At 39.2% G+C, this 12,578-nt stretch overlaps 1 protein-coding gene across 5 annotated transcripts in view; it reads right to left on the bottom strand.

Annotated features, from left to right (window-relative positions):
• Positions 1–12,578, bottom strand: part of LOC127814292 (uncharacterized) — a 53,172-nt gene that overhangs the window by 30,177 nt on the left and 10,417 nt on the right. For all 5 annotated transcript variants that reach the window (XM_052313868.1, XM_052313869.1, XM_052355717.1 and 2 more), the window contains exons 4-6: positions 9,093–9,146; positions 8,949–8,975; positions 8,300–8,404 (exon numbers count right to left, since the gene is read on the bottom strand). In XM_052313868.1, coding sequence (XP_052169828.1) covers positions 8,300–8,404; positions 8,949–8,975; positions 9,093–9,146 — 186 coding nt within the window. The remainder of the gene's footprint in view (positions 1–8,299; positions 8,405–8,948; positions 8,976–9,092; positions 9,147–12,578) is intronic.

Raw genomic sequence — 12,578 nt, 5'->3', positions numbered from 1 at the left:
GGATATGAACGCAGAAACCTCCATTTATTTTCCCATGTTGCATCCTCAGCAAGAGCACCCATCCATTTTACGATAATTTCTTCTTTCGGACTGTAACGACCCTTCTAGATTATTTGACTATCAATCACTACTTCTGGTTGGGGCTGCAAAGTGGAATCATCCACAACCGGTGGTAGCTCAGGCATTATTGGTATTGAAGATCCCATATACCTTTTAAGCAAGCTGACACAAAAGACGACGTGAATTCTGGACCCTTCTGGTAGCTCTAGGCAGTAAGCTACAGGACCAATTTGAGCCAAGATTTTATATGGTCCATAATATCTTGGGGATAGTTTGAGGGAGCTACAAAAAACGACCGATTGATGTCTATATGGTTGCAGGCGTAAATAGACATAATCACCAACGTTTGTCATGATTCTAGGGTTTACTCTAGGATTAGATCAGAAATCGAAAGGATCCGATAGGTTTAGAACCAAGAATTGTCTAGTTTGAGGGAGGAAATGAGAAGAATGAGGGGGGGGAAATCAGAAGAAGAAGGGGGAAGAAACAGAAGAGAGGGGAAAGAAGAACGAGAGGGAGAGATGGGAGAGGGAAAGGAGAATTAAGAGAGAGAGAGAGAGATAGAAATAAGATTTTCATTCATTCAACCACCTTTTTCTTCTCCTACCAACAACTTTTTATAGGCTTCATCTAACAAAAATAACAGCATCCATGCGCTGTAACAGCATTACGAAATATCTCCTAACAACTTGCTAAATCTATTACTATAATGCCCTTCTATGGAATCTTGGATCATGACAATTCCCCTCACCTTGAGAGAGTTCTTATCCCCAAGAACTTCAACAATTGGTCACTGTTATTAACCAATTCCAGCTTTCTCAATCCCTGTCATGCCTCTTTCCTTCTTTCTTCTTCTAGGCTTCTTTTTCTTCGTTTGTAGGTTCTCAAGATTAATTCCAAGACTAAATTGGCGCAAGACTCCAGCAGAAGAAACTTTATTAAGTTCAAGTCCGATGCACCCAAGTCCCGCAATGGCTGTCCAATTACATTCAATCCCCCCATTCAATATGAGGAAGGATGACATACCTACCTCCATAGCAACCTCTACTCTATTCCCATTCATCCCGTGGCCTCGCTCTGTTTCAGCAATATCCACCACACCCTATACATACAACATTGGGAAACTATAGACTTGCCTTGGATACGCAGTCACAAGTTGTCTGTGAGCCTTAGAATTAGGATCTGCGGCCACTTTAATCCCTGCCAATGATTTCTCAGCGACTACCATATGTACTTCATCCTTTCCATCTTTTCCCACACGATTTATAGCTTGCTTATCAACTAAATCCTCCGCTTCCTCTTCCTTCAATAATCCTTCATTTTTTAACTGCCAATTCTGACGAGGTATTAGCTCTTTCCATTGTTGCAGAGCTGGTTGCAAAGCAACTGTGGCCGAATTCATGTCCAAGTTTCCCAATTTCTTGTTGGCTCCCATCAGTACTATTTTCTGATTGACTTCCCCAATCATTTCTTGGTTTGGACCTCCTCGATTATCACCTAGAACATCCTTAATGATGACTGCAGTTTCAGTTATGATCTCTTGATTCCCTGCAAGTAATTCAGCAACTTCTTTTCCCTTTTGTTGGCTGCAATTCCCCTCTATTTGGACTTCTTTTTCAGCAATATTAGATGATCCCTCTGCATTGGTTTCCCTATCAATCTGTTCATTATAGGTTCCCTTTAAAGGATGTAATCCATCACCAATATCATCTCTGATGCTGCCAACATCCTTCTTGATATTGCTGCCTAATTCAAAATACCCAAGCACATACTCGAAAGTCAATGATGAATCAATTTCCCACCTTCTTGTCTTCTCCTTCGGCTTCTCCATTCCTCTTTGTTAAAACTTCCATGATAGTCATCAAAATATTCGGCGGGAAAACTATAATGATACTCCTAAGATAGTATCATTGCAAACTCTTGCAACTTCTCGTGGAACATTTGACTAAATTCCTTGCACTCTTCATGAATCCCATTGCTTGTTCCTTTGTCCCTGTTGCTGCCAACTGAAAATGCAGCCTTCTTTGGCTGCCATTGAGGCTCCATTTCAGCTGAAAATGAAGCATTCTTTTGCTGCAATTGAGACTCCATTGGACTCCTTCGTGGGCTACTTCCCAAGGCTTCACGAGCAGGACATTCCATTGAAAATGCGACATCATTCGGCTGCAATTGAGACCCCATTTGTTTCATGTGTGCCCTGCTTCCCATGGTCGACATCTCACGGACATGACACTTGGAAGACCAAGGGATAGGTGTTCTATACATACCGCTCTTCACTGATTCGCTACTATTAGTCATTGAACTTCTAATCACTGAAATTGATTGCCCGGCCTTCAACTCGGATCTGTCGAAATTGCTGGAGTTCACTAGAATCTGCTTCGCACTTCCAATTCGCAAAATTACCAGATTTCACAATCAAATCACCTCTTGTTACGCCTGCAGAAAATTCGAACACTCTGCTTCACCACTGGAACTGGCTGGACTCAAATATGCCTTACCTTCCACGTTCGGCCTTAGCTATCAGACCAAGCTCAATCTCCGTAATCTTAGGAAATTGCTCAGTGGGTAGTTCCGATCGTGGTGGTGATCCTCCGATGGCTTGGAATCGGCTGACCCATGTCTCCACTCGTAATTAACCCTCCTTCGTGATTGAGTCCTGCCCAACTCAACCGCTCTGTAATTCCGATCGATGAGACGTCCACCTCATCCGCCCAAACTGTGCGATTCACCGAAAGGCTACCTCTACTGATGACAACAATTGATACGACCACAACACGAAATCCTTCCTCTGTTTCTATCATTAAGCTTTGCCCGCAATGGGTACGACCGCAACAACACACCCACTCCAATTTGCGATCACTTCCGATTCCAGAATCACCAAACCCACAGCTAGTTCAAATCGCGACACCCACTGCAAAATAGCGATCACTTCGGATTCCAAGCCAAGAACTGCCTACTCACTGGTCGCATTTGGTAATGGTCGTGACACCTTCCTTGAGTGATTGTGCTGCACCCACGGATTTTTTCTAGAATTGAGGATCAATTACTGTGGATGGAGGTTGAGGACCGTCACTAAGATACAACGACGTTGAGGACCGTCACTAAGATACAACGGCCAAGATCATATGCCCGACCAAACCGCGATAGCTAGAACCCCGCTACACAACCACGATCGCTTGGAACCCCTGCACCAGTCGCAACCTCCTAGCCGTTCGCGTCAACCTCTGGTCACCAACTCCCATCATCCGACCAAACCGCATCACCCACTCCAGTCACGACCTTCTAAGCCTAGGACCATTGGCAAATGGTAGCTCCTTGAATCCGCCTGGATTGCCGAGAATCGTGGTCGTATCTCACCTCCCCTATCACGGTCGGATATGAAAATCACTAGCCAGATACCGTCCTTCGAAGTCGCCTCCAGAAGTTGGCAACATTCAGAATTTCACAACCGAGAGTCACTGCTGACTCCTCATGCGTCGGAATTCAATACTAAGATTCAATGGACATCTTCGTCTTCAAAACTCAGACAGTAGAGTCTTTGATCTACAACTGAACTGCCGATCAAAACCACCTAACGCAATGGATCAGCCACCTTCGTACTCACCTTCCAATCACTCCAGAACCACCGGAATTCACCCAACTCTGCTCGTTGAATATTAATAGGATTTTGACGGAATCACAGTCGAGAATCGTTGGCTCTGATACCATTTGTCATGATTCTAGGGTTTATTCTAGGATTAGATTGGAAATCGGAAGGATCCAATAGGTTTAGAACCAAGAATTGCCTGGTTTGGGGGAGGAAATGAGAAGAATGAGGGGGGGGGGGAAATCAGAAGAAGAAGGGGGAAGAAACAGAAGAGAGGGGAAAGAAGAACGAGAGGGAGAGACGGGAGAGGGGAAGGAGAATTAAAAGAGAGAGAGAGAGAGAGAAATAAGATTTTTATTCATTCAACCACCTTTTCCTTCTCCTACCAACAACCTTTTATATGCTTCATCTTACAAAAATAACAGCATCCATGTGCTGTAACAACATTACAAAATATCTCCTAACAACTTGCTAAGTCTATTACTATAATGCCCTTCTATGGAATCTTGGGTCATGACAGTTGAATGTTACCTCAAGTCGTTGTTGATCTGCTTGAACCTTCATACAGTTCTAGGCCATTACCAAATGATGGTGTAGTCCTAATCTTGCAAAAGTTCATCAATTGCCTGCACCTTAGTAGTACATGGAACATAGGAGAGCAAATTTGGTGGAGGAACTCCATAAACTGCTTCAAAAGGAGTGAGGCGCATGGCGGAATGAACCGTAGTGTTTAACTATATTCCACCCAAGCAAGCCAATCCACCTTAGTAGTACATGGAACATAGGAGAGCAAATTTGGTGGAGGAACTCCATAAACTGCTTCAAAAGGAGTGAGGCGTGTGGCAGAATGAACCATAGTGTTGTAACTATATTCCACCCAAGCAAGTCAATCCAACCATTTTTTGGGCTGATCATGTGTGAAGCAACGAAGATACTGCTCGAGGGTGTGGTTGATCACTTCAAATTGTCCATTCGTTTGTGGGTGATAACTAAAACTCATACAGAGAGAAGTTCCCTGCATTTGAAACAAAGCTTTCCAAAAGGCACTAACAAAAACCTTGTCACGGTCACTAGTAATGGATCTCAGCACCCCATGTAACTTTACAATTTGACTTAAGAATGATTTAGCTACTGTTAAAGCTGTGAATGGATGCTTTAACAGAACAAAGTGAGCATACTTCGACAAGTGGTCCACCACCACCATTATAACTTTATACCCTTGTGAGGAAGGAAGGCCCTTAATGAAATCCATGGAGATATCAGTCCAAATCTTTCCAGGAATTTCCAAAGGCTGAAAGAGTCCGGCTGGTTGCAAAGTCTCAATTTTACATTGTTGACAAGTATCAGACTCTTGGATAAATTGCTTAACCGGCGTTCGCATCCCTAACCAACAAAAAACAGATTTAATACGGCTGAAATTGTTTTGAAACCCAAAATGTCCCCCCACTGGTGATGAGTGATTATTGGCCAAGATTGCCGGAATTAGAGTCAAATTAGGACTCAAAACAATTTGCCCCTTCTTAAACCAAACTCCATCCCTCTGAAGATAAAGGTGAGGAGTTTTATCTTGATGTAACTTAACCTGCTCATAAAAAGGATCAGATAAAACTTTTTCTTGGAGAGTGATCCACCAATCAGAATTTGGTAGTGACACAACACAGAACTCAAATTCTGCGATTCAAGATAAAGCATCCGCTCCTTTGTTGTCAACCCTTTTTTTATATTGTATCTCATAATCGTACCCCAAAATTTTTTGGTAGCCAACATAGTTGTGTGGGCGTGGTAATGCACTGCTCTAGGAGGTACTTCAAACTCCTTTGATCTGTTTGTACTATAAAGGGTCTACCAAGAAGATATGGTCTCCACTTACTGGTAGCCTTAACAATTGCCAACATCTCCTTGTCATAAGTTGATAATATCAATGCTGTACTTTTCAGTGCCATGCTAAAAAATGCAATGGATTGGCCCTACTGGGACAGAATCGCTCCTATATTGGTTCCGCATGCATCACACTCCACTATAAATTGCTGAGAAAAATCTGGAAGCCGTAGAACTGGGGCAGTTGTCAGTGCTTTCTTAAGTTGAAGGAATGCTTGTTCTACCTCAAGAGTTTCAATGAAATCCAGCTTTGGAAGTTAACTAGGTGAGTGGAGCGGCAATGGTTCCAAAACCCCTGATGAATTTACGATAGCACCCAGCGAGGCCAAGGAATGCACGCACACCCTTCACAATAATCACACCTCGGCAGATCCTTACTGATATTCCCTTGCTGGTAGAAAAACTGTCAGGTGAGGGTTTTACCATCATAGCAGATTTGCTTGTTGTAGTAGGCAGGAGTATAACACTCCTCCTGCTCTCTTCTTAGTGAACATAAGAGTAAGCCTATTTTAAAGTGGGAAAAGGCTCTCTACCTAAGATCTAAACCCTGACTTGGTCAAATTCTACGAGTGTGTTTGATTGCACACATTTACCATAGAAAATGTGTAATTATTATATATATTTTCTATGAAAGCAATTAAACACTCTTAACTTTTCTATGAAAACTATGTATATGGTACAAGCATTTAAAGCTTATTTCCATGAAATTCATTTTCCAAGGGGGTGGGGTGATTTTTGTTTTCTAGGCAATCATTACCTAGAATTAAATTCTAGGTAATGCAATCAAACACACCCTACATTCAACTAGGCTAGAAAATTAAATACTCTTTCTTTATCTATCATTTTTTGAACTTTAGAGGCATCCTTAGGGCATTCAGCCTGAATATCTTGATAATAATAATCTATGAACTATTTAATTCAGCATAGTGCTGAGAAACTGACCACTCACCCTTTTTAGTTTCATGTACCTTTTTTCAGATCTCATATATTTGTGCATCATTTCTGATTTGAGAGTACGTTTGAGATGTGTGGTATTCTAGATGTTCCATGCTATATCGGGCAGTAGATACGCCTTGGCAATGTTTGGTTACATTATGTTAATTAGCCAATACATCACCAGGGAGTTCTCTACCTCCCATTGTCAGGTATGTACATCTCTTGTGGGAGGCTTTTAACCCTTCATACCAGTGATGTAATCCTCCAATCCTCAGGCTTTGATGAAAAGTTTGCAGAAGCATGACCAGGCTGGGTAATTACTCCCATCTAGTTTTATCAAACTAATCAACAAGGATGGATTTTCAGAGGGTACTGCAGTCCTAAGCCCTTCACTAGGCACTACATCCCTGTAACACTGGATGGTCTAACCTCCTCTCGGCACTCAAAAAATCGTCTTTTCTGTACCTAGCCTAATTGTGGCTCTGATACCATGTAAAAATCAACAGGCAATTGTGGCTTTTGAAAGGGTAGACAAAGACCCCTACCTCTTCGGCTTTCCCTTTATTTATAATTCTAGAATTTACAGTTTAGATATCTAGAAAAGGAAAGAATAAACATAGAAACATTCTCTTAATCACAGCTTATATTCAATAACTGCCATTTAGATTGATTGTTATCTTCCTTTCTGTCTTCCCTAATTTATGCCATAGAATTTGCCTTTTACGGCCTTGCACCACCAGGTCAACCTTTCTATAGTAGCCACATACACACAACTATACCAGAATCCAACACTATCCAAATATATTAATTATGATAATAGACAATCATAAGACACTATCTTATGATACATAATAAAAAATAAATAAATAACCTGAAAACAACCCAACCATTTTTGCAAGTCTACTAAGTCGAAGTACTTGTTTGATTAGTAGAGCCCTCAAACAAAACTAGATTCAACCAACCAATTCTATCACAAATTCTTGAGTAAAACAACAAAGGATGAATGCTAGTAAAGCCATCCTATGCAAGATCAAGGATAATGCACTAATTATCACCTGCAAGGAACTATGAATGCACCATCAAGAATCCTTGACATTGTTCTTTGGATATTTGGCAATAGCATTTGGAATATCCATTGGAATGAGAGGGTAAAACCCCTTTTTAGGTTATTGGATCTTGAAGGTGGCTCTACATAATTCTATACCAACAACTAATGGTGTAATACCCTCACTATCCTGGTGAAGTGGCACTTCCAAAGATTGCATGAAGAATATGTAAGCTCCTGGCTAACAAAAAAAATTTGAAAAGCTATCCTTTACATCTCAATGCTCTCACATATTCACTGACCAAGCTAATGGCCTCTCTTTTCTATTGAGGCAACATGTGCATGTTGAGCATTGTGATGAAACTGACACAATGACTTGTGTGGTACATGAACCCACACAATAAAATTTCTAACGTTACTAAACTATAACACTTCACAATTCATTCTCCTCAACTTTACAAAAGAAGTTGAAAGGCCAAGTTCCTTTTGTTAACATGCATGCCATAAATGAAAATTAAAATGGTTTAAGTTGTTATCTTATCCATAACTTCAAAGTTGAGTGGTCAAAGCACAATAGACCATGCATCAAAGCAAGTTTCAACAAAATAAAATGGTGTCTTTGTCTTTATACCATTGTTAATGAGATCTTCTACCTATAATAGGCGAACACAATTGTGCCACTCCATATCCCAACAACTCTAGTACACATCATGATAGCAAAGTGTATGTGTGCTAATAGCCTTTAACCAGAAATTTCATAGCAATGGTAAGGAAAAGGAAACAAGAATCCAAACCTTAACCAAGTTGATAGCTCGTGGAGAAAAATCACATGCATGAATAAAAATGTCTTGATAGGTAGCAATAAGAGGAAAGATAGTGTTTCCTGCTCCGCAACCAACCTATTCATTAATAATAGCTATGAGTAGCCAAAATTGCAAATACAAAGGAAGTTCAAGGACTTCTAGAGTCCAAATAAGAAATGTAAATGGCATACAATACTAATGTAAGTTATTGATGTCACATGAAGCATACCTAAGATAATACGTGTCTATGAAAGATTAATACAACAACTACAAGAAGATAATGAACCATACTACCATGGCTCCCAATAAGAAACAAAATTAAGTTATGCCCTTATGGTGCTCCCCCAATAGCAAAGGCATCGCAAAACCAAAGAAGAATGTTAGATCACATGTGGTTATAGAAATGGTATTCAAATTCAAATCGTGAATTAAATAGCCTGTCATATATTCTTGGGCCAACTACCTTATCCACAAATTTAGATTTGCAAGAATTACATGAATGAGACTATAAGTACCATCTTGAATTGCAATAATAACTAGATCATAATTTAGTTGATACAAAGATACGACAAATAAAGGCAATCTAAGCTGCTGAATAGGAATTGGAATTATAGCTGAGAAGAATAAATGGTTAATTTACCTCCAGAATGACATTTCCTTTGGATCCCTGAAAAACCATCAAACCAAAAGCACTTCAGACAATTGAGAAGTACCATACCACATTTAATCAAGGTATGCTACTATGAGAAACCATAACAAGTGACCATTGTCTTTCTGTACTTACAGAAGAAAAGTAGAATCCCCATTCCTTATCCAAGTAGTGCCTGTCCTTGAAGAACTGGTGAGAGAAAAGTTGGCTAAATAACAATCAACATCTTAACAGTTCAAGCATGAGTGGTAAATAAATGAGGGCTTTTAGTTTCACAAAAGTGGACCAGCCAGTGTCATAGAAGTTAAAAAATTTGGATTATTCACACATTTATGATTAATGCTAGTATTCAGATTAAACAGAAAAATGCTGTTAGGAGTCTTATAGTTTCTTTTATGAGTAGACAACATTATTCTTGTTGAGGTAGTGGCTTCAAATCTCCAAGCTTGAATCAGTAGAGGATACGCGAATGACCTGATTTTTTTTTAAATTTTCTTGGCATGGTTTTCAAAAAACAACAATTGGTATTGAAGCATTATATGGAGTGTAAGCATATCCCAAATATTCTGTCATCCCTTTGCCTTTAAGGCTGAATTCAAACCCCAAATTGATAAGCATAAGTTTATGCTAGTATAATTCACGTGCAGTAGTGGGATCTCTAAGATTCATTAATTCTACACTATTCCTTTCCACTTATTTACCCATGAAAAATCGGGTAATAAATGACTTAATAAAGCATTAGTTAATTTCATTATATGGTGGCAGTTGTACTCTTAAAGGAAGAAATTAAAATTAAAGCCCTCGCTATTAATTACTGCAAAGATGGTTACAAAATTGCCATAAAATAAATAATTTTCCAAAAGATGGTTAAAACAAGATCCGTCTATCTTAGTTTCTGCAAAGATGGTTACAAAATTGCCAAAAAAAAAATTGTTTGCATTTAAAACTTAAGCATCAAGCAAATACTTAATGATCATTTAGAAATTTTCTTCCAAAATTTCCCTCTTGAGAATAATTTATCAATGAATAATTACTTTTATGGTCAATCCAGTTCAATATAAGCAAACATACTTACCCACGAGGAGTTAACCCTACAACAATCTATACAGACAATTCTATAATTAGATGTTGCAATGAATAGTAATCTTCAAGTCATATCTCCGACTTCACTTTATGACTAAAATAATTTCAATATTGCAAATGGCTGGTTAATCATATACCTGCATAATTACATCTCACTGGACTGCACGACTAATCTTAAATTGAAATTGTCAAAAGCAACCAATAATCCAACATCATTCCTCATTGTAGGGTTACAAGAACATATATAGTTGGTCAATGGGAAAAACTAATCTTATATAATAGGCAGTCTCCTAATTAGATCCTACAAAAATTAGGAAATACTTACAACCTAGAATACAGTGTCATGACCCAAGAATCTATAGAAGGACAATATAGTAATAGATTGATAATAGTTGTTAGAAGATATTTTAGATATTTTAGCAATTGGTTAGAAGCACATGAGTGCTGTTATGCAGTTAGTTAGGAGCAAATATGCCTATATAAGGCTATGTAAAGGGATGGGATAGGATATGCTGAAATTAATATTGAATCTCTAATTTCCTCTCTACATTTCTCTCTAAATCTCCCTTCCATTTCTCTCTATTACTCTCTCCCTTTCTACTGATTTCTTTCCCCCATTCCTGCTCCATTTCCTCCTCCAATCATTCTGTTATCAGTTCTCTTTCAATTCTAATTTCTTCTCCAATTCAATTCCTCCCCAATTACTTCTTAATCCTGTTATGAACCCTAGGTTCATGACATACAGCTGGAAAGATACAGTCAAGATAGAATCTCCTAGGAGAAAGATATAGAATGGAATTGGAAATACGGAAACATAGATCAAGTATATAATCTCCGACTATGGATGGGAATCTCGGTATTTTCTAACATTCCTCCCCAAGATTGTGAGTGAATATCTTGCGTTCCAATCTTGCTCAATAATCTTTGACACACAGGGCTAGGCAATCCTTTTGTAAGAATATCTACAAGCTGATCACCGATAGATACAAATGGGGTGCAAATCAGGCCACTATCTAGCTTCTCCTTTATGAAATGTCTATCCATTTCAACATACTTTGTCTAGTCATGTTGTACTAGATTATGAGTAATGTTAATAGCAAATTTATTATCACAGTAGAGTCTCATAAGTGTTGTCCACTTGATCCAAGAGTATCTTGATCCAAAGTAATTCACATATTCCTAGGGTCATTGATCTGAACACTGCTTCAACACTTGACTGGGCTACAACACTTTATTTCTTACTCTTCCAAGTCACAAGATTACCTCCTGGAAATGTGCAATACCCTGATCTTGACCTTCTATCAACAACTGACCCTGCATAGTCAGCATCATTATAAGTTTCAAAAGACAGCTCTCCCCCCTTCCTAAACAATATACCTTTATAGGGTGTCCCCTTTAAATAATGTAGGATCATGTACACTGTTTTTAGGTGAGTTTCCTTAGGACTATGCATGAACGGACTGGCCACACTCACCGCATAAGCAATGTATGGCTGTGTATGTGAAAGGTAAATAAGCCTTCCCACTAGCCTCTAATAGGAACCTTTATCCACTGCACCATCTTCCGAGACATCTCCTAGCCAGTGATTAGATTCAATAGGTCTGTCAACAGCCTTACTTCCCAACATAGTAGCTTCGGTCAACCAGTCACATATGTATTTCTATTGAGATATAAGATTTCCCACCTAGAATGAGCCACCTCAATTTCCAAAAAAATATTTCAATAAATTCCTTGACCAAGCAGTCTCTGAAAGTTTCCACTCCTTCCATATAATTTCCAATTACTATAATATCATCTACATATACACGCAATGCAATCACTCCCCTTGTGGCTGAGTAATGTATAAACAAAGTGTGATCATCTTGACTTGTTTGTATCCCATACCAAGCATGACTTTGGTGAACCGTCCAAACCATGCTCTTGGTGATTGTTTTAGTTTATAGTCTTTTTCAACCTACATACCACATCTTCCCCTATCTTTGATCCGAACCCAGGTGGTACTTCCATATAGATCTCCTCCTCTAAGTCATCATGTAGAAATGCATTCTTGATATCAAACTGCTACAATTTCCAACCTAGATTAGCAACCAAGGACAATAGCACCCTCACAGTGTTCATTTTTGCCACTAGAGCAAATGTCTCAAGATAATCTGCCCCATATGTTTGTGTGTATCCCTTAGCAACCAACCTTACTTTGTACCTTTCTAAGGACTGTCAAGTCTCAGATCAGAGGCTTGGACAATTCCAAGAGAGTCGTAGATTAGAGAGAAATTGGAGGGAGAATTTAAAAGAAGAGAGAGAGAAAGGAGAGGGAAAGAATATTTAGAGAGAGAGAACCGAATGCTTTCATGGATAGTTCCCATCCTCTTTTACAATGCCTTTTATAGGCTATCACCCTCGGCTTATTGGCGTAACCAACTAGGTACAATCATCATAAGCGGTAACCGTTAAGTACACATGCTACTGCTACTGTAGGTTTATTACAATTACACCCTTAGGCTCGTGACAATCCCCTCCCCTTGAAATCTTCCTTATCCC

This window comes from Diospyros lotus, chromosome 12, assembly GCF_014633365.1.
Source record: "Diospyros lotus cultivar Yz01 chromosome 12, ASM1463336v1, whole genome shotgun sequence".
Classification (NCBI taxonomy): Eukaryota; Viridiplantae; Streptophyta; class Magnoliopsida; order Ericales; family Ebenaceae; genus Diospyros; species Diospyros lotus.
The sequence above is the reverse complement of the archived record's forward strand: the minus strand, read 5'-3'. Positions and strand labels throughout refer to the sequence as shown.